Source organism: Coloeus monedula (genome assembly GCF_965178545.1).
Source record: "Coloeus monedula genome assembly, chromosome: 8".
Classification (NCBI taxonomy): Eukaryota; Metazoa; Chordata; class Aves; order Passeriformes; family Corvidae; genus Coloeus; species Coloeus monedula.
In genome coordinates this window covers 33,096,351-33,118,355 of record NC_138788.1, presented here as the reverse complement: position 1 = coordinate 33,118,355, position 22,005 = coordinate 33,096,351, and the positions used below count along the sequence as shown (strand labels likewise).

The 22,005-nt window shown below is 39.0% G+C and overlaps 1 protein-coding gene across 1 annotated transcript in view; it reads left to right on the top strand.

The window, feature by feature from the left end:
- EIF3A (eukaryotic translation initiation factor 3 subunit A) overlaps window positions 1-22,005 on the top strand; it is a 29,276-nt gene that overhangs the window by 759 nt on the left and 6,512 nt on the right. Inside the window, exons 2-18 of the mRNA XM_082286070.1 lie at window positions 3,030-3,220; window positions 3,422-3,558; window positions 5,431-5,594; window positions 6,659-6,858; window positions 7,353-7,561; window positions 8,058-8,229; window positions 9,187-9,291; window positions 10,068-10,166; window positions 10,835-10,951; window positions 11,345-11,530; window positions 13,659-14,006; window positions 14,251-14,355; window positions 16,087-16,200; window positions 16,467-16,589; window positions 17,567-17,720; window positions 18,641-18,825; window positions 20,516-20,604. Of these exons, the coding sequence (XP_082142196.1) occupies window positions 3,030-3,220; window positions 3,422-3,558; window positions 5,431-5,594; window positions 6,659-6,858; window positions 7,353-7,561; window positions 8,058-8,229; window positions 9,187-9,291; window positions 10,068-10,166; window positions 10,835-10,951; window positions 11,345-11,530; window positions 13,659-14,006; window positions 14,251-14,355; window positions 16,087-16,200; window positions 16,467-16,589; window positions 17,567-17,720; window positions 18,641-18,825; window positions 20,516-20,604 (2,698 nt within the window). The remainder of the gene's footprint in view (window positions 1-3,029; window positions 3,221-3,421; window positions 3,559-5,430; window positions 5,595-6,658; window positions 6,859-7,352; window positions 7,562-8,057; window positions 8,230-9,186; window positions 9,292-10,067; window positions 10,167-10,834; window positions 10,952-11,344; window positions 11,531-13,658; window positions 14,007-14,250; window positions 14,356-16,086; window positions 16,201-16,466; window positions 16,590-17,566; window positions 17,721-18,640; window positions 18,826-20,515; window positions 20,605-22,005) is intronic.

Sequence of the window (22,005 nt, the reverse complement as noted above, 5' to 3'; positions counted from 1 at the left end):
CGTCGCTTGCTGACTGCCACATAAAAGCTGGCCTGGTTATATTTATCAGCTGGCTCGTTTCGGGCCAAACATATGGCTTTGACGCTTCTGTTTTTTATAGTATCCTATTTTAAGCCCTTAGCAAGACCATTTAGACCCTTCATTGTCACAGGGTTGATCTCAAGATGACACTTACAGACATCCACAACTTACATATGATGTATGGGTCTTAAAATGACAGCAAAAGAGGCTGCGTGGTCTGGGGACTGTGCATTATTCAAGTACTTAGTATATTAACAAGAAAATGTGAAAGTACTGCACGTCCTCAAGATTTTTAATCAAAAATTCATTGTAAAAGTCTTTCCCACAAAGATAAAAAGATGAAAGATGAAATCAGCTTCAGTCAGCATTCAGGGGTGAAGAGGTGTTGCATCAGTCCTTTCACTGGAAAAGATGCACATACCATAATATATAAACTTTAATTATACTTAAGAATTCTTGGGTAGAGTAAGTGGTACCTGGTGTGCAAGTTGCATTTCTGGAATATTGACCTTAAACTGCTCATTATTATTATTGATGCTTTCCTGGTATTTAAATTCACGTTTCTTATACTGCTGCAAGTCTACTGAATTATGTGAAGTGAAGGAGTCGAGTTGAACTGAAGGAGGTGTTCTCCAGACAGATGCTGGAAATCCTGAATTTCAATGGACTGAATGGAAAACAGGACAAGCAGTGTCAAGTCTTACAAACTGCAGGGGCACAGTCTTACCACAGCCAAGCATAATAAAGGGTGGAAAGTTGTACCTAAGGCAGATTGTGTGTTGCAGGAAGCAGTTTAATGTTAAACTGACATTTCAAATGGGACCACTCAGTGCAGTTTCCAGAGTTTCAGTGTGTGTGTTTTATATTTAAGGCTCAAGTGAGTATTAGAAGCACTATGTGCTTCATATTCTCAGTGACTTCAACATACAGAGGTGATGTTTGGAAATAGGAAGACCTTGAAGGATTTTAAGTATATACAGATATATAAGAAAAGCTGTTTTTTCTTTGTAACTGATAAATGTAGGTCAAGGCCAACCCTCAGCTGTTGTTAATATTTGGCATTGCTTTGTACTGGGGATGTAATGCAACTTTAAGGAGTGTTTTATTATTGCAGATACTGAGCTTGCTCAGTATTAGAGATACTATAAAACACATGGCATCTTTGTCACCTCTTGTAATGACATGTTTTCTCAGATTGAAAACTGAGCTTAATTCAGGATTTTGGGCTAGCAGTAGGTGAGTTGTTGATGTGTATCGTCTGTTCTTGGCCACTCATCTTCAGTTGCTACTCTGGATACCTGTTAGCATTTTAAGTAGTATGAAAGAAAAAAGACCAATAGAAGGTAACTCTTACAGCTATTTATGGGCTCAGCTTTACAGTTTGTATGTTTCAGGTCTGAGTTTCCATAACTTAAGAGCTCCTGCTGCAAAGCATGGTGGTGTGTGCTGTATTTCATTATTCAGGTTCATTTTGTGCTTTTACTGAAGTGTCTCTTAAATGAGCCTTAATTATTTGAATTACTTGTAAGAACCTGCTTGGCCAGAGTTAATTAAAAGTTTCAAAACAATATGAATTAATTTTGTGCTTTGTCCAGTTGGTTATCGACCACTGAGAGCTGTGGTTGGAATGCCCTGGCATTGTTGCAGGATTAAACTTGCCTTTCAAGTTAATTTTCATAAATAAAATGTAAAGCTAAGCAGTAATTGTCTCAAAAGCAGCTCTGAGATAGAACAGGAGTGTAAATTATGGGATGGAGGGTGGCTTTCTTAAAATTCCCTTGGTGAATAAGAAAGTGCTGCTGGATGCTGTCACACTGTAACCTTGATTATCTTCAGTTGTATCAGGGTGCTTTTTCTAGAAAGGAGCTAACTCATCTTCTGCCAGCTCATTATTTACATAAACTGAGTCCTGATTATGAGCTGTTGTGGTCCTTAAATTAAAACCACTCTGCTGCCTTCAGTCTACATCTTTTGCCATGTTTAACTTCAAGATTCCAAAGCTTGGAAGCTCTGTCTGATGTCTGATCCCCTTGAGCAGGCCCCTACTCTAGTAGTTTTTGCCATTATTTCTTTAGGAATGGAGTGCTTTCCAAAGTACTTGATGGGAAGTACTAACTACCCCTCAGCCTTTAAGAATAGGCATGTTTCCCACTAGCTGTACTTGACCTATCTTGTCTATTAAACCTGTTTGCTTCCCATTCTGTGTGTTCATTTCTCCTACTGTTCTGCAGTGCAGAGTACATTCAGAGCAGGGTCTGTGTGTATGTGGGTCGCTGCTTCAGTGGTTGCTCATGGGTGGTTTGCTGTGTTTTGTGTGAAGCAGAATGTGCGGGGTATCAGAGGTGGGAGTTTCTGTGATCCTGAGGGCTCCTGTTAATAACAGCAGCTGCTTAGGGATGAATAAATGGGGCACTGGTTTCAGCAGCAAGGCTGATTTAAAAAGTGCCCAACCCTTCAGCTGAACTGCAGCAGCTTTTGATATAACTTCTGTAAACTGAAGTGCTAAACTACTCAGGAGTTAAAAAAACCAACAAAGGAACAACTTTGCTGAGTGAAGTTTTTTTCCTTCCTCCCTGTCTCACCTGAGAGCAGGACTTTCTCTTTCAGTCACATTCATTGTATTTTTTGCACCTTATTAAATGCCCTTGGCAGGTGCTGTAGCCACCAGCCTCCTGATAGGTATTCCTTGTCCTTGATGGAACCAGCTTTAAAACTGGATGTGTCCATTTTATTCACATGTATGAAGTGCTCAGTCACGCCTGGATGGATGGAGGGACATCTCTGCTATCCTGAAATTCCCATGTAAATTTGCTGGTCAGCATTTGTTTACCAGTTACGTCACTGAACGACTGGCACTGAGTTGCCAACGTTTTTGATATGGCCAGCTAAATCAAACCATCAATGCACTTTGGGTAGCGTTGATTAAATTCTGGATGTTTCCTGTATTAAGCATAACACATGCATCTTCTGGTGTGCAAGTCTTTTGCTAACTGGGATTTTACTTTCAGAATTTCTTGAGGTTGGGAAAAAGCAGCCTGCCCTTGATGTTCTCTATGATGTTATGAAAAGTAAGAAACACCGAACATGGCAGAAAATCCACGAGCCAATTATGCTGAAGTACCTGGAACTCTGCGTGGATCTCCGCAAGAGTCACCTGGCAAAAGAAGGATTGTACCAGTACAAGAATATTTGCCAGCAGGTATGGCTTTGGATTTTTTATTGAACTTATTTATAGCAAGCGTGGTATCTGTCAGCTGATATAATCTAAAAGTAACTGATTTGTCGTGAATTAGGATTAATTTACCTTCTAGATGTTCTTGGGTTTATAGCATTTACATTTTAAATGTTTATTGCCTATTGTGGGTGGAAACATCTTCACCTTTTTTTGCCTTTGCTGTAGGTTAACATCAAATCTTTGGAGGATGTTGTTCGAGCCTATTTAAAATTAGCTGAAGAAAAAACAGAAGCAGCTAAGGAAGAATCCCAGCAGATGGTACTGGACATAGAAGACTTGGATAACATTCAGACTCCAGAAAGGTGTGCAGCCTGTCTTTAAAATGTAGCAATTTACAGAAAGTATCCTTAATTTTATTCACAGTGTTGAGATATAAATGTGGTAGACTTGAAATGTAGTACTGGTGGTGTTCTAGAGGTTTTAAAGGAAGGGAAAAAAGCAGGAATTTTACTTTGAACAAAATCTCAAGTCTGAGTAAAGAAAAGTAAAGAAAGCAAGCAGTAAAGAATACAAAATGTATGTGCAGTGGGGGTGGTTCTGGGAGTTGGGTCACCGCTTTCCAGTGTCTGCTTGCATTTGCATCTGTAGTGGTATTGGAGAGTTTATTGTGGTAAGCTCCTCATTAATGGTTCATGTAGAAATGCTGTTAATTATATTAGGCCAATGTAATTCCTGTATGGGATAACCTCCATTTCTTCTGACCACACTGTGCATATACAAACAAAAGGAAATGTTACTTTATACTTGCTTGGTTAACTGATGAGATAATAGAAGAAAGGGCATGAAAAGTACGTTCAAGAGAGAATTAATAGGATGGGTAATGAGAACATAAAATGATGATAGAAATGATAGAAAATGGAAGAAATTACTGAAGTAGAGGATATTTGTGTTGTGTTGGAATAGAGCTGTAGTAGTCAAATAATACTTACAAGGATGTGGAATAGAAGGCTCTGTATTTACATGTTAACAGCAAAACTCTCTAGTAGAAGTTGGTTGCAAAAAAGAAAAGGTGACAGACGTGTCTTCAGTAGGGGGACACTGCTATTCATGCTATTTCCAGTGCCAGAAATTGTTACAGAGGAATCCACTAATAGTTAAACAGTGAAGATGGCTGACCTCTCTTTTCCTTTTTCTCCTTTCTATAACAGAGGACTAGAGAATGGATCTTTTCAGTCACACTTCTCATCTAAACAAGCAGAGTTTCTTTAATGTTTTTTAGGTCCTGTTTTCTAGACTCCTCATACTTTTTTGCTGGATTCACTTCGTGATCTGTTGGAGAAGGCACTGGTGACATGTTGTGTTAATAGTGTATGTAGTACCCAAGGAAGCAAATCAGAACTGGAAATGGTGTAGAAGAAAAGAGTTACAAGAGTTGAGACTTTAGATTAGAAACAGTTCAGAAATAGTTTTAAAAGTTAAGGCTTAGGGAAGATGGTTCTCTGTGAGTTTAACACATTGAGTGGATTGTTCGGCAGAAAGGGATCTTGTAGGACATAGCACTGAATTGGTCTCAGTATCTTGGGAATGCTTCCCTCAGTCTTATATTTCTGTGATGAGGGAATGAAGTTCTAAATGAAAGATTATCTTATCTTACCTCTGACATGTTTAAGCATCTTTTTCATGTCAGAATTTGTAAAGGATTTGAAATGTTAATGTGAGTAGTCTGGTTTCTGATGTGTGCGGATCATAACACAGCGCTTGTGTCACATGTCAGCACAAAGTGAACTCTGGCAGCAGTGCTGGTGACTAAAAGGGAAGTGTCAGCAAGTACTAAAGTGTCTGCATTGGCAGTGATACTTGACTAGCAGAGGTACAGGACACAGCTCCCTGCTAGGAAAGGGAAGGTGAAAATCCTGGAGTTAGTTTCCTTTGGCTTACTTGTGAAGGATACAAGTTTCTGATGTCTTACCTCTGGAGCTTGAACATGTCAGTCGTATGTGCAGTGGCCAAAGTTTGAAACTTAAAAGTTTGAAATAATTACCTATATCCTTTAAGGGAAAAGGGAGCTGTCTGAGGGACTGCTTTGAACATAAGCAATAGACTACTCAGCAGCAAGTAGCTGTTCAGATTTGTCCAGTCTCATCTTAGAACCTGGTAAGAAAAATTGATGAGAATTGTAGGGAATAAACCACTTCTCTTTTTTCTTTTTCCTTACCCCTCTGCCCTGACTAAAGTGTTCTTTTGAGTGCTGTAAGTGGAGAAGACACTCAGGATCGTACTGACCGCCTGCTTTTGACACCCTGGGTTAAATTTCTATGGGAATCCTATAGGCAGTGTTTGGATCTTCTCCGAAATAATTCTCGAGTAGAACGCCTGTACCATGACATTGCACAGCAAGGTAGGTCCAAAAGATGGAAACTTGAACTATAAAGATGTGGTGTGTGTCCCCCGTTAAGGGGAAGGGAACATCCAAGATCTGTAGATGCTTGTGGTCGAAAGGAACAACAAGAATCAGAGGGTCCTCAAAAGTTTACAAAGTTTTAGTAGTAAATAACGCATTTGGCATGGAAATTGGTATGTTAGTCCCTGACCTCCCAGCCTAAGCACGTGGCAGTGGGTTTTGGATAAAGGAATAGGGTGGAAGAAGAGAGGGTTGAATTAAAGAGAGGGTTGGAGAGAAAGAATGGGAGGGAAAAGGAGAGAAATCACCAGTCCTCACTCCAGTGTTGATCCAGCTGATGGGGTGTCCAGAGTCCTGGGGTGCACATGCATCTGGGCTTCGTGGGGGGACCTTTCTATAGATAAGTTTCTCACTTGTTATGCAAATCAGTTTTCATGCTCAGTCTGTTCTTGACCTTTCTGGAAGTGGGTTGGAGGGCTTCAAAGGTTTTGGGTGGTCTTGATCGCCCCTGTACAGTCCATCCCCTCTTCTTGACCTCTTTCCTGCACTTGTGCTGTGTTGTGCATATCTCCAGAAGCCAGAACAAGGATTGGTTTTTGAGAGGAGCTGTGGGATTAGTGATGAGGTTCTTGTCTGTGTCATTTCCAGTCATTTGAAGGCTTCATTTGACTTTACCATATTTAAATGAAGTGAGAATTTTTTTCCCACATTTTACAAAGCCAAAACCTGAATTCATGCCATTCATAGGATTTTGTTTGCTCTTAGTTCAAATTAAAAGCTGGAATCACTGCATAAATTAGAACATTTTTAAAGAGACTTAAAGTATTCCCTTTGCTCTTTAAACTTAATTATGTAGAAACATCTTCATGTTTTGGGGTCAAGATGAAAATGCTCTGCATTGTCACTTATTATGTGTGACAGATTGTATCATGTTTGAGACGTCTTTTGACTGCAAATGAAGCTTCTTTAAGTGTACTGATTTACATATTTGAATCCCATTTAGAACTACCATGAAGTCACCATTAGTGAACATTCTGAATTTACATTATTCATTTTTGCAGCTTTCAAGTTCTGCCTGCAGTACACGCGGAAAGCGGAGTTCCGCAAGCTCTGCGATAACCTGCGAATGCACCTGGGGCAGATCCAGCGGCACCACAACCAAAGCACAGCCATCAACCTCAACAATCCTGACAGCCAGTCCATGCACCTGGAGACCAGGCTGGTGCAGCTGGACAGTGCTATCAGCATGGAGCTGTGGCAGGTATGCAGCAGGGCTCCCCATCACACTTGGTCTGCAGCCTTTCTGCTCCATGCAGTTCACGTTTCATGGTACAAGCACCAAGATGAGGAAAGGATAAGAGCTAAAGAATAAAGTTTTAATATCTAGAATATTGAATGCTTAGTCTGGTGTTTCTGCACAGCATTTCAAACCAAGCTTTGCTGGTAGAACTTTTGTTATTTTTTTGTTTGTTTTTTCTTTTTTCTCCTCTTGGTTTGTAGCTTGAAAATCCAGATGAAACAAGTTTTTCAGAAATACCACATTCTAAGCAGATAGTTAATGGAGTATGTCCAAATAATTTATTAGGAAAGAAGTATTTATTTTCATGTAGCTGACAAAACTGAGGATCACAGCTTTCATAAGTATTAAATACTTTATAGTCTTATAACGTTTAATGAATTCATATTTCTCCTTTTTTAGGGTGTTGCAAAAAACTTCCTAACAGTAGTGTATTTGGTTGTTTTGGTTTTTTTTAGGAAGCTTTCAAAGCAGTGGAAGATATTCATGGACTGTTTGCACTGTCTAAGAAACCACCCAAACCACAGCTGATGGCGAATTACTATCACAAAGTTTCAACTGTCTTCTGGAAATCAGGAAATGCTCTTTTTCATGCATCCACCCTTCACCGCCTTTATCACTTATCAAGAGAAATGCGAAAGAATCTCACACAAGAGGAGATGCAGAGGTGGGGAAAGATACTTGCTGTGATCTTAGAATCTATTTTTAACCCCCTAGGTTCAAAAATAAACTAAATTGTACCCCAAAAGAAGCAGATGACTTGTATGGCTATGAGCAGCTCTTCCTAAATTGGCCAGTACTAATTGCCTCAAAAGAAATCTAGAGCAAGGAGGATGTTTTACAAAGCTACAGTGTAAGTATTGTGAACATTAGCATCACCTTAGTTTAAGCTTCCTTCTCTTTACTGACTGAGAAGATAAGCAAGTCAGTAAATATCTGGGGTTTTGTTTCCTTTTTCTCTTCTGAGTGGTGGTATTTTCTTCACAAGACTTCACAATTTCCTCTCATGGTGCAGTTGGTGTCTCCTCTGTTATTTCTGGTGTTTTTACACAGCTTTGCATCATGGATGCTCCTTGTTCCTCTTTTGAATTGGCACATTTATGAACAGGAATTAGTAAGTGTTCTCTAGCAGTTCATCTCTTGTGCTTCTGCTCTGTCACCAGGATGTCCACTCGAGTCCTTTTGGCCACCCTGTCCATTCCCATAACTCCAGAGAGAACTGACATTGCTCGTCTCCTGGATATGGATGGGATCATCGTGGAGAAACAGCGGCGCCTGGCCACGCTGCTGGGGCTGCAGGCCCCCCCTACACGGGCCAGCCTCATCAATGACATGGTAGGTACTGGGGCTCAGGTGAGCAGCTTCCTAACACTCAGTCCTGTTCTAGAGCACTGTGCTTAGCTGTGGGACAGCAATTTTAAAGCTAAAACGGCTGTATGGTTAATTGGGACTTAACTGCAGATTCACAAGGACTGTTTGGAAATGGCAGTGGCAATGGATGCTCGTGTGCACTAAAGAGCCAAATTCAATATTGTCTTTATGTCACCCAAGCAACAAATACTGATTTGAAACCCTGAGGTGTCTGAAACATGTGATCTAGAACTTTGGGTTTTTTTGGGGGTAATTAACTGAACCAAGTGCTTATTTTTCTGTTTTAAATGTGTTTTGGATAAGCACAGGTCAGATGTCAAGTGTTGGAAAATATCGATCTAAGTGATCATGAAAACTTCATGTGTTAAATTTGAAGGGATATTAGATTTATCTATCCTCAGACCTCCCATGATGCTCATAAACAAATTAGATATTAAGTAATGGGTAGTTTCAGAGAATGTTTGAATTTCTTGGAGTCATTTGCACTCATATCTGAAACTTAGGTTCAAAGCTCATTTAACAATTTGAATTAATTCTTCTTGCAGCACCTCTCCAGTTTGCCTCCAACCCACAATTTAAGGCTTCAGAAATTTAATCATGAACAGAGAGATGTGTGGTTTTAGATTGGATGTGGGCCTACATTTGTGTAGTAAGCCTTGTGTCTTAGAAATGGCTGAGGATGGTACTCTAGTCTGTTTACCTTGTTTATGTTGTCTACTTTTCCATTTTTAAGTACATTTAAGTGGTGTAGTGTAGAGTTACTGTCACTGCAGTTAAGAATGTAATGAAAAATATGTAGTCTCCTGTATTAAAAAGCACATCTGTTGCCTGTTTAACTTGTTGAATATGAAATTCTTAAAGCATAACTATTGGTGAATACTGTATTTATGTTGAGATCTTTGGATTTTTTGTTGACTGTAGGTCAGGTTCAACGTAGTGCAATATGTTGTCCCAGAAGTGAAAGAACTTTACAATTGGCTTGAAGTAGACTTTCACCCGCTCAAGTTGAGTGCCCGTGTCAGCAAGGTAAGTTTTTTCTGGCTCTGTGTGTATTGGTCTTGACTAATAGTCTGTTATTTGAATATTGATTTGTGGTAAATATCAACTAGCTTTTTCTATTGCCAGATTTTTCAGTAGTAGCCTTGATTTGGTGAAGTTCATTACCATGACATGTACATGACATCTGATATAGTAAGCCAGGTTATTGAAATAGAATGAAAATTCACTCGGGTCTTTTGGGTGCTATTCTGAGGGCTCCATAAAGGGGCAGAGTTTTGGGAATGTATCAGAAGGTTTTGTTGGTGGAGATGATACTGAGTTAATTTGTGTAAAGGTGCAAAATGAGAAGACTTTGTGCACACGTGGGCATATGCTGGCAAGTGGGTTGTGTGCTAAGTGGAAAGATAAACCAATGACTGGTTTTACTATTAAAAGGTAGAGTGTTTGGAGGTAGAATAATGTGAGAGCTGTTGATTAGGTAGTGTAAATTCTGCAGCTGATGAAGCACATCATGTTCTTTTTCTTTGATAGTGGGAACAAAGATATTTGAGGTGCTAAAAAGAACTTGAAGGTAAATTAGCAGTGTGGTAAATGTTGCCAGTACTGTCAGTCGCCTTCATACAAAAACTGTCAGCTCTGCTTTGTAACTGTAAGTGTTCTGATCAAAGGAGGCACTTCAGTAAAACAGGACAGTATCTGGACAGAAGTGCTCTTGTTTCCAGAGCTATAAACAGAAATGTTACTTTAATGGTGAAGTTTGTACAGGTCAATGCAGATAGAGTAACTTTTCAGACTTTTGATAGGTTCTGAACTGGGTGAAGGACCAAGCTGAAAAGGAACCTGAATTGCAGCTGTACATTCCTCACCTGCAAAACAACACCATCCTTCGCCTTCTGCAGCAGGTATGAGTAAAGAAAATGTATGTTCCTAAGTATACATAAGTTAGAATATGCTTTGGAGGAAGATTAAGTTGGAAACTTTAATGCTGAAAGAGTTTTTCTTTCCATCATATAGAAGACTGTTCTTGAAATATGTTTTTCTAGTATATAACCCATATCTTCAGTTTCGTGTGTCATTTAAGTACAGCTGTAGTAGCTATACTTGATAGTGGAGTACAGTAGTGTAGTCTCTTCTCTAGATTTTCTTCATTACTTACCAAGTTTCTTAAAACTTCTCTTTGGAGTAAGGTCTTGGGTATTTTGCTTTGGGTTTTGGTTTTAATGTAGTTTTATTATAAAATGCACATTTCATTGACCTGCTTTCGTTACCAGTGATGAGCAGTGTTATTTCTGGTGTGCTAAAGAAATAGTTGAAGGCTAATTAGCAGCATAGCTGGATGTAGTTACTGCTGCCAGTCTCCTTCATACAAAGCAGCTATTCAGGAACGGGGTTTAATCTAAATACAGTACAGAAATAAAATCCTGCAAGAGTATTTACAATTACATTAATATGTATATATTCATTCATTTGTTGACAATTTAGCAAGTTAACTTTAAGGCTTGTACAACAACTTCTATTGCTGATTTCTTTTCATTGAGGAAAAGTACCTAATGTTCCTGTTCCCATTCAGGTGGCCCAGATTTATCAAAGCATTGAGTTTGCTCGTCTGTGTACCTTGGTTCCTTTTGTGGATGCTTTCCAGCTGGAGCGCTGTATTGTGGATGCAGCCAGGCATTGTGACTTACAAGTGAGTGCTGTAGAAAGACTTGTGTGAAATGATGTCTGGGTTCACATGTATTGCAGATGGAAAGGAACTGGTTGCCAATGTGGAGGAAGAGGCAAGAGTGATCTGTCTTTCAGTGCTCATTTCATTGAATCTTTGAAAGTTCAGCCTCTTCCCTTGATTTTGTTGTTGTTTGGGTTTGTTTTTTTCCTAAACCGTAGAAATAAACCTTCATTCAAAGTGCTGTTTTTCTCCTACTAATTTGGCATTTCTCATAGAATGGCATGGCAAAATTTTTTTCAAGTAATTTCTGCTTGGAGCTTCTGTTGACTCATGGTGGTCATAGGCAGAGCAACAGAGAAATTGTTCAATAAACAGTACAGTCCTTTTTCTTCCTTTTTTTCTATTTTTGCAAAGGTTCGCCTTGATCACACGACCCGGACACTGAGTTTTGGTTCAGATTTGAATTACTGTACTAGAGAGGATGCTCCACTGGGCCCTCAGCTGCAGAGCATGCCTTCTGAGCAGATCAGAAACCAACTGACTGCCATGTCCTCAGCTCTGGCTAAGGCTCTTGCAGTCATTAAGCCTCCTCACTTAATGGTAAGTCATTTAAAGTTTTATGAAAATGTTGACAAGGCTTATATTTTAATGAATGTGTTTTCTCAGATTAGATGTACATTTTACTTCCTTTTTTTTTCAGCTTAGTGGTAGTCAGGTTTTTGTGGTTGTAAAGAAGTCATTCTTAAAAGCACTCAGCTAGTTAGTGTTTGGTCATAACTAAAATCATGGCAAAATATACACAAGAGGCCTGAATTTAAAGTTTCCGGTCTTGAAAATATCAGGCTTAGGATATAGCAAGTAATAGCTCTATACATGAGCCTACAGAACTAGGATTTTTTTAAAATTTTGCGTGTGTCTTTAAAAATCCAAGAGCCTGCTTCATTTATTCTTCCTGGAGAAACTGCTGTTGTGAAAAACCTGGAATGTAGCTTTATAGAACAAAACACCCCACAGCTCAAAAACTGACCTGTCTTTGTCACTTCCTTTCCTCCTCCCTGGGGCTTTTGGCTTCAAGGTCAGACTCACATTTCAGGTTTTCCAGAGTTCTGTAGCAGCAAGGTATAAATCAGTCTCAGATTTCCAGCATGCTTTGGTTGTGGCAAGTTAAACCTTCACTTCTTACTAGAGCAGTGGTAAATTTTCATTTCTTTTATGTTTATGAAAGATTTCGTAGCAAACATATCACATATTTTTTCCATATGGAAAAAAGGCTGATGGCAAGATGTCCATGTTAGATTCTTTTTACATGTTGAAATACTAAGTAATATTCTTTAGATATAAAAGCAAAAAATAGAACTCTATCATGATACCTAATGCTCACTTCCTTGTGTTGAACACGTATTGGTTGTTTTATAGTGTTTAAGGTAAAAATATTTCTATGTAAATTTTTCCTTCAAAAAAATTTGATTAGTGAATTGTATTAGATTGTCATTTTGAAAGAAAAAATATGCTTTAACTGTACATTCATGGATAGAAATGGCAATTAGTCTTGCACTTGACATGTTAGTACAGTTAGTAGCTGAACAAGACATAAATCCTTCTCATTTAACTCAGTAGTGGCCATTGCACTTGTAAAATTGGAGAACAGTATCAAGGTTAATATTAATCTGTGGGGTTAGAAAAGCTACAGAACAAGCTGATACCCTTTTTTCCTTCACTATTCAGGTGAAAACTTTCCGCTTTTGTCAGGTGCTTAAAAGCTTTTAATTTGTCACATTCGTTATAATTCACAAAATCATTAAATTTGTCTAAAGCTTTTTACTTTCGTGTTTCCGGTACCTCTATTTATCTTTAAATGTGTGCAGATCTGCAGCAAAGTGGATGTTTCAGTGTTTTTATTGAATGCCCTAGAAGTGAGAGGTTACTAAAAATATCCCTGAGGGTGCTCACATTTCAGGAGCAGCATGGCTGGGGGAGTGTGGGGAGCTGACTGGGCTGCAGTGTTCGGCTGGACTCATGGAAATGGGCAGCTCCCTGAGCTGGCACAGTGACACCTCCTCAAGTGTACAGCATGAATGTCCATAAAGAACTGTGGGGGTGCTCTGGGGAGTGCTGGGGGGTGGGAAGGCTGCTTAAAGAACAGTCTGTGTTCTGATGTGTAGAAGCCTAGTGCTTTTTATAAGGTAATGAAAATGGTTTTAAAGACAATGTTTAAATTGTTGACTTACTTTTTTTACCATCTCACAGATAGTGCTTTGTGTCAATTAGGGTACTTTTCCCTTTTATTAGTGTATTTGGAAAATAACAAAGCTTTAAAAGAACAAAACAGCTTTGGTGAAATACAATACATGTGGTGATGCGCTTGCAAACAAATACAGAGAAAAACAACCCACACACCCATTGCAGTTAAAGATTTCAATATCAATAACATCTGGGTGTGCAGTATTTTTGGACAGAAAAACGTCAAACTGTCGTACCTAAGCCATGTTGCAGAATGCTGTCTTTTACAGACAACTTTCTCCATGTGCACGTGATTCTAGGCAGTTGGTGCTACCTCAGGTGCCACTTGGATGAGTGATTAGATTTGCCATCACAGTTGTAATTCCACTCAGTTGGCAAGTTTGCAGAATAGAATTAACTTTGCGTTTTCCTTGAAAAGCATTTGCTTTGCTTTCTTCCTTTTTAAAGAGGGGCTGTTTACATCGTCTTATTCTTAATTTAAATCCAGCAAGAGAAGGAAGAGCAACATCAGCTGGCAGTCACCGCCTTCCTGAAAAATTCCAGGAAGGAGCATCAGCGTATCCTTGCACGCCGTCAAACCATAGAGGAGAGAAAGGAGCGCCTGGAAAGTCTGAATATCCAGCGTGAAAAGGAAGAGCTGGAACAACGGGAAGCAGAACTGCAAAAAGTCCGGAAAGCTGAGGAAGAGAGGCTGCGCCAGGAGGCAAAGGAGAGGGAGAAGGAGCGGATCCTGCAGGAGCATGAGCAGATCAAAAAGAAAACTGTTCGGGAGCGCTTGGAGCAGATTAAGAAGACTGAACTGGGAGCCAAAGCATTTAAAGATATTGATATTGAGGTAGGTGATTTATTGTTGCAGTGGGAAGTTATTTTGTTATGCTTTCAGTGTTACATTGCTGGGCTACCTGAATTTCCTGGGTTTGTCCTGCAATTGGTCTTACGAACAGTCTCTTAGAAATGAGACTGTGTAAGTAAACTTCAGTTCTGGGTTTGGATGGGACCTTTTTGACCTGGGGGAGTAAAGACTACCTTTTGTGGGACTTTCTTCTCCCTTTTATATTGATAACTTTACTTGGTTGTAGGATCTTGAGGAATTGGATCCTGACTTTATTATGGCTAAACAAGTGGAACAGCTGGAAAAAGAAAAGAAGGAACTGCAGGAACGACTGAAGAATCAGGAGAAAAAGGTACAAAGCAGGAAGGGTACAAATGTCAATACAATTTTTTAGTGAATGTGATCTCCTGTGTTGATATGTATATGTGCATACACACATATATATATAACGTTGGAGGTGTTATTGTTTGATACTAAGGAAAGGTAAATGTGTTATATACCAGTTGGGTCTCCGTTTTCGGTGCAAAAATCGTTCTAAATAATGGAGTTGATTTGAAAAAGGACCCTTAAGCTGGATGTGAACTGAGTCGTAGTTGGGAAGACTTGTAATTAAAAAATTTTCAGAATAGGTTAAATGTTTAGATGTGAGACCATTACAGAGATGCTAAATTAATTGTGTTAGTCCTCACTGAAACAGAGGAAACCTCACTGCTAGAGCCCTCCTAGATGGCAGAAAAGGATCTGTCTGAAACATGGGTAGCTATAAAAGTGTGAGAAATGTGACATAAATAGAAACACATGACCTGGGCAAGGTGAAACTCACCCAGGACTTCCTGCCGTATTCAGGAATGAAACAGGGGTTTTATGGTACAGTTGGTGACTTGGGTCACTTAAAACTCGTTTGAAGAAAAATGGCAAGTAGAAAGTCGCAAGTTAGTTAAAAGGATTCCAGTGAGAATCTTTGACACTGCGGGCCTGTAAAGCTGTTGCTTATACTGGACAGAGGAGCAGAAAATACATTAAACAATAGAATTAATGGTCACCTGAGTGAATATGATCTACCTGGAAAAGTCAGTGCAGCTTCTATAAAAGGAATGTTAGCAAGGGCTTCCTCTTGGAGTTCTCTGAAGCTGTCAAAGCAACCATATTTGTAAGGCTGATCTGATGGATGTAACTAAGTTGGAATTCCAAAAAAGCTTTTTACAAAGTTCTTCACAAAAAACCCCAACTTAGTAGTGTGACAAAAGAAGGCCTTTGAATTATGTTCTGGTTAGATAGCTGTAAAAACTTTATATAGGGAAGGCAGGGAAAAGAATCTCCCAGTCTTTGGCTTTGCATATTAAATGATGGGCTCCAAACTTAACATTCTTTGCCAGCAGTGAGAACTTGGTTCTTCTGCATTTTGAGCACTGTCTGCAGCTCTGGTTTTTTATGTCTAAAAGGATGCAGCTGAGCTGGAAGTTTGACAGGAGGCCAACAAGAATTGTCAATGATGCGGATTGGCTTCCGTGGGAGAAATGTCTTTGTAAAATTGTACCCCTCTGTCTGACAGATTTCTAGAGAGAGGATGTGGTACCAGTCTGTAAGAGTGTACCTGTTGTAAGAGCTGATGGTGGGAGCAGTTGTTCTTGCACTGCCTGCAACGGGTAGTGGAGTGAGAAGCATCAAATGAAGCCAGCAGGAGCTGTGTTCAGAACTGTTCGTAGGTAGAAGTTGGATCTTCATGCTGTGAGCCACAGACATGCAGGAGTTCTTTCCAAAGTACATTGTTGTATATGAAAAGCTTTGAGTTCAGAAGGACAAGAGAGAAAATCCACTGATGTTTAAAATATAAAAATACTTCCAACACAGAAAATGCTGGGAGCTGAAAATGGGTGATGCTGAAGAGAGTATTGTGATGTGCCTGTCTCTATTCCTGCATCTGTGCCTGGGAGTGCACTTAGTTGCCAGTGGTAGAGGCAGGTTCTTGGTTGGGTTGACCTTTGATGGTCCAGTGTGGTTGTTATATATATTGCAGGATTCTCCAGAAAGCAGGGGTTTATGTGCATTATGTCATTCTAAAAGATGTGTTATCTTTACTCAGATTGACTATTTTGAAAGAGCAAAACGCTTGGAAGAAATTCCTCTGATAAAGACTGCCTATGAGGAGCAAAGAGTGCATGATATGGAGCTATGGGAGCAACAGGAAGAAGAAAGGGTAAGAATTTTTTGTTGAGTTGATAAAGTGCATTAGTAATGCATGAAAAATAGTGTGTTTTGCACTGTTTGGTTTTTTTTCCCCAGCTCTTTTCAAAAAAGAAAGGAAGATTGAAATGTTAGCTTTGTGATTTCATTGTTCTAGTGGACAGCAATTTCTTCTGTCTTTGCTCCGAAAGAGGAAGAGAGAATTCCTCTTTCTAGTGGCTGGGGTAGATTGAATCCAAAGGTATAGTGAAGTTATACTTTTATATTTTCTATTTTCAGATCACCACCCTGCAGCTGGAGCGTGAGAAAGCCCTTGAGCACAAGAGCAGACTCTCCAGGATGTTGGAGGATAGAGATTTATTTGAAGCCAGGCTCAAAGCATCACGGCGAACAGTTTATGAGGTAATGAGACAAGGCATTGTTAACAAAGTACAGCCCTAAAGTGAGGAACTAAAACTGAGACCCAGGGATTCTTCATTAAACTGGAAACAAACTAGTATTTAAAATGGTTCAGAAGTGTGGAATTGCTTATTTTCTGCTTTGACTTTTAAATTAAATTTCTTGCACCCATTCCTAGGGTATTATCACTTTAAATTTTTGACAATTTCTGGACTAGCTTATATGAAAAATAAAGGAGGGGTAAATTGTTGATTTCAATACTCTTGGTAAGGGATCACTGGGTGTCATAGGCAGGCAGCTGTGTCTGCAGAAGTCCTTGAACTTACTGTGGTGATGGAGTAAATACTGACAATCATACTGAAGCTGAAAAATAGGTGGAAATACTTGTCTCTTTTTTATTACCGTTATGTTTGAATCTGGGAATTATTTTGACAGTTCAAGTATTTGTTTGTTCGAGCTGTGTTTTGTGTTTCCAAAATTTAAAAATGAATCAGACCACAAGGTCAGGGAAAGAACTGTGCCTTTGTTTCTTGCTGTACATTTTAAAATTTTTCATTTCCTGAGACTGTTTGGCTTTGTTGCAGTAAAAACTGGCTTTACCAAAAAAAAGGCAGAAGAGGTGTTAATATAAATTAGTAACTGCATATGATTCTTTGCAATAATAGGGATAATTTTGGGTAATATATTTTAAGTACAGATAAATTACTAGTTAAGCAATCCCTTTTCCAAAAAAGCAGATAAAAGGCTAATATTGTGCATGATGATTTAATTGTCTTTTTTCTAAATTGGAGGGTATTGTCTAACACAAAATTAATTGCAGAAGAGATGGAAATGGTGAACAGGTCATTTTTCAGTGGAGCAAAATTAATATGTTGCACTTGTTTCGAGTTTCTGTATAGCTTTATTTAACAATTTGTGTAACTGCTCAGCTCATAGACGTTACAGCTGTGGTGTTCTGAGCTGTCTTGTTGGTATTTCAGGATAAACTCAAGCAGTTCCAGGAGCGGTTGGCAGAGGAGAGGCGGAACCGTCTGGAGGAACGCAAGAAGCAGCGCAAAGAGGAGAGACGCATCACTTACTACAGGGAGAAGGAGGAAGAGGAGCAAAGGCTACGGGAGGAGCAGCTGCTCAAAGGTGAGATTGAGAATGTGACTCTTTTATCCTTTGCATCCTCGAGCCATTCCATTTGTGTAACACAGCTAATGTCTGGTTTTCCTGCTTCATGAGTTTGGAGGAAGTCTTTTCAACTTCCAGTTGTCGCACCTTCCTTGCTTACCTGTGCAGCATAGACAGGAAGGTAAAGCTTTGTAGCGCCTAGACATGGGTGAAAGAGATGAAGTAAGGGAGGCTAATGAAAAATTGAGTCTTAGATTTTAGCCTTTAGTTTTGAGTTCTGGCCACTTGTTTGTGCGCATCTTAAAGAGAAAAGAAAGGGAACAGTGGTGTCAGATCAAGAACTCCAGAACTGTAAACGACTCACACACCTTTCTTTGTGAATTACTTTGTCTGGTAGCCCATATAGCCCGTTTCAGGGCTTTAGAAGAGAAGAGGTGGTTGGCATCCTGTAGGAGGAATTTCTGCCCTATTTGTCAATTGGAGGATGAAGATTTTATGTATGAGAGTTCATAATAATGCAGTATTTAAAAAACAAAAATGGAAGCAGTCATGAATATCGAAATTTCTGACACTCTTAGCTGATTTTTTTGTTTGGTCTTTCCTAAGGAAGGGACCCTCTACCATGTTTGAGGTAGTTATGGTGTGTACATTGAATTAACATACAGGTATTGGACCTTTTTCTTTCTTGCTAACTGTTCAAGATATCTCATTAATGGATGTATCAGAGTTCCTTTTCTTACTGCTTTTGATTTAGGAGACTTCCAGAAAACAGGATCTGTGGTTAGCTAAAGACATCATATGAAATGCTTGTATTTTTTTGTGTTTATTTTTTATAGAGTCAAAGGGGAGAGATTGTATTGTGTAACCCTTCTGTGGATACAGCAAAGCAGTGGAATTTGTGTTGGTAATAAGGTCTCTGTGTGTTTCCAACTGTGCAGAGCGTGAGGAGAAAGAGCGCATCGAGCGCGAGAAACGCGAGCAGGAGCAGCGAGAGTACCAGGAGCGAGTCAAAAAACTGGAGGAGCTGGAGAAGAAAAAACGTCAAAGAGAAATGGAGATAGAGGAAAGAGAGCGCCGTCGAGAAGAAGAAAGGAGAGGTCTGGATGACCCATTTTCAAGGAAGGTGGGTAATACCTGCAGGTTTGTTTCTTTCTGACTGCTCCTTCTTCTGTAGATTTGAAAGAAGGTGTTAGCACTGCAAAATCATAGGTTTATTTTTTGTGAAGTTGTAGTGTGAGTGGATAATTTAATAGTTAAATTACTGTCACTTAGTTTCAGCTCACTATCAGGATCTGGAATCTCTAGTTTAGCAATAGAGTAAAGTAAAGAAACTACTAAGATCTCCAAGCTGTTTAAAAACTAAATTAATAAAGACTGAAATGAATATTGGACAAAATTTTCTTTAACATAGAAAGAAAACTATTGGGAGCAAGTGCAGTGACTCATGCAAAAGTCAGGAATTCAAGTAGATATTCAAGGAAAATCCCCCCCAGATTAAACATGAAAGTGCAGTTTTATATTTTATAAGAAATATGCAATAACATAAAACCAAGAGGTGTGTGCAACTTTCTGTTAACAAATATAACGTGGATTGGGAGAATTCGTTATTCCAGTCCAATAGGAAACAAAACAAAAGTTCCTTGGGAATGTTTAATTGTTTAAAAGAATGTAAATAAGTACCATAAACCTTCTACACTCCCACTTTTTCAGAACTTGCCATTCAAGAGAAGTACTTTTAAATTTCATCCCCTCCAGCTTTTCTCTTTGTTTAATACATATTTCATTGAGTAACGCCATGAAGATAAGTTACCAGCTTGTATAAATTGTTTTGATAGTCCGTCAGGTAAGTAATCATGATGGGTATTTTTCACATAAGAGGTCTCCTATCTGTGGGCACTTGATTATGTGGAAAAGCTGGCTCGGGTTCTGAGAGAGATACCTGCACCACCCCAGAAATTCCATTTGCAGTTTTGGGGTTCTTTTCTCACCATTGTTATTTGGGGTCATTTCAAAAGCATTTAAGGAGACAGAGCAGTGGATATGCAAGATCTTGGTTAACCCATATCGGCAAATAAAAACACTTTTCAAAGAGGGGTTTAAAACTGGAATACCCTTCTTATGAAGAGGTTGTGCGATTATGTGAATCAGGTGTTTTAGATGGTTTAGCTAACTAGTTTCTTGTGGTGGAATTAAGGCATAAAAATTTGTTTAAATGGTATGTCTGTCAATGGAGAGAGACATTTTAACTTCATTTTAAAAGAATGCAGATTGATTATTGCTTTGCCCTGCAACCGTTGTGAATCACTAATACCTCACCTCTTCTGGGTATTGAGAACAAAACTGTCCTTGCCACAGAGAGCTTTCAGTGTATTCAGTTACATTTCCTGAGGAGATTAGAAAGCACAAAAGCAAATAATTCCTTAAGTTCATTCCTGTTCTCATAAAATCCCAGGAAAAGTGAAACTGTTAGAACGTCTCCGCTGTGTCAACAGGTAGTGGCTATGGCTGACTGTAGCTGTTGTTCAATTGTTCATAGACTTGTTCATAATCTTTTTAGTGTATTTGCATATATCCTACCCTACTGGTAAAGTATGTGGCACAAGGGGAACCGTATTATTGTTTCAACTCTTCCAGAAACAATAAAGTCAATTAAAACCACGCTTTAGTTACTCAAACTCTCCTGATAGTTTAGTGTTCTACAGTGAGACAAGTGGGTTTTTAATGGTATGACATGCTCAAAAGTAAATTATATGTTGAATATCTTCATTTTAAAGTATTCAGAGAGAATGTTCCTAATTTCTTTTGACACGCAGGAATCTCGTTGGGGTGACAGGGAGTCTGAAAGCTCCTGGAGAAGAGGTGGTGAGCCGGAATCTGAGTGGCGTCGAGCACCAGTGGAGAGGTAATCAGGGGTTACTTAGCCCCGGTTATATTGGGATCAAAGTATGGAGACTCCCATTTTGTTGCTGCTGCTAAAGCTGCCCTGAGTAATTATCTTGTGCCTTTACATCTCCGAAAATTACCTTCTATTAAAAAGTTGCTTTGTAAGAATCTCGGAATGAGAGAGGTTTTATCTTGGAACCATGCTCAGATAACATTCCTGTTTTATTTGGCTTAGATATGTGAAGGCAAGCAGACACCTTCTGTGTGTGATAAACAACTTGCTTACTTGGATTCCTTTTTAAATTAACAATTTCTCTCCCACTCAAACATTGGTGTCAGTGCTATAAATACAGAATGGGGAAGGATGACAAGCAAATGCAGGTTTCCTGGATGATGAAATTCTGAGATTTTCCATCTAGAAAACTGACAGTAACTATGCAAGTCCAAGAGTGAATCACAGAGCAGAAAACATGCCATATATTAAACTCTGAAGAACTGTGTTGAACAGGGAGGAATAGATTTCTGAAGGAAGAATATTCTGAAGCTACTTTGGATTTAAAAAATAAAAATAAATTCACACTTGTTTACATCTATTTTGGATATGTTTATTAATAATGAACAGTGTTTATACAATTGTAGAAAACAAGATTTTTAACATTTGTCCATTTTTTTGCTCCACATCAGGATGAGCTGTAGCTAAAAATATTTCGGGTGGTGCACATCTAGTTGTTCTTAAAAGCCTGTGCTGATGGAGATAACACTGCTGGTTCCAATTGGCAGTATGTTTTATTGCTTAATTAGCCTTGCAGGTATATAGATTTTTATAAGTGTCTAAGCCTAATTTCCAGTAAGCAGTTTGAATCCATTACTGCTCACTCTGACTCCAGTGGAAGCAAATTAATTGACTCTTTCTCTCTGTAGTAATTTCTTACAATGTTTTAGAAGGGTGTGATCTCTTGATAAACAAAATGGAATTCCATCTTTCCTTAAAAGCTGTGTTGCCATTCCTGGTAGTGATCCACTTTTCTCATGAACTGCAGAATCTAACAATTGGATGAAACTCCTGGGTGAAGCCTTTCACTACTCACATATTGCCGAAGTTGTGGCTGCCCCATCCCTGGAAGTGTTCCAGGCTGGGTTGGATGGGTCTTGGAGCAACCTGGGATAATGGAAGTGTCCCTGCCTGTGGCAGGGGGTGGAATGAGATGATCTTCAAGGTCTCTTCCAACCCAAACCATTCTGTGATTTTGTGAAGTGTTTAATGCACTTATTTGTATGCGTCAATGGATTTTTTTTTTCCACACAGAGTGATACAGCTTGTCTTACTCATTTCTCATTCAGCTTTTCTAGAAAAGGATTAGAGTAGTGGTAGTTTAAAAGTAATAGTTTAAATAGATTTAAAAATCCTAAGACCCTGAAA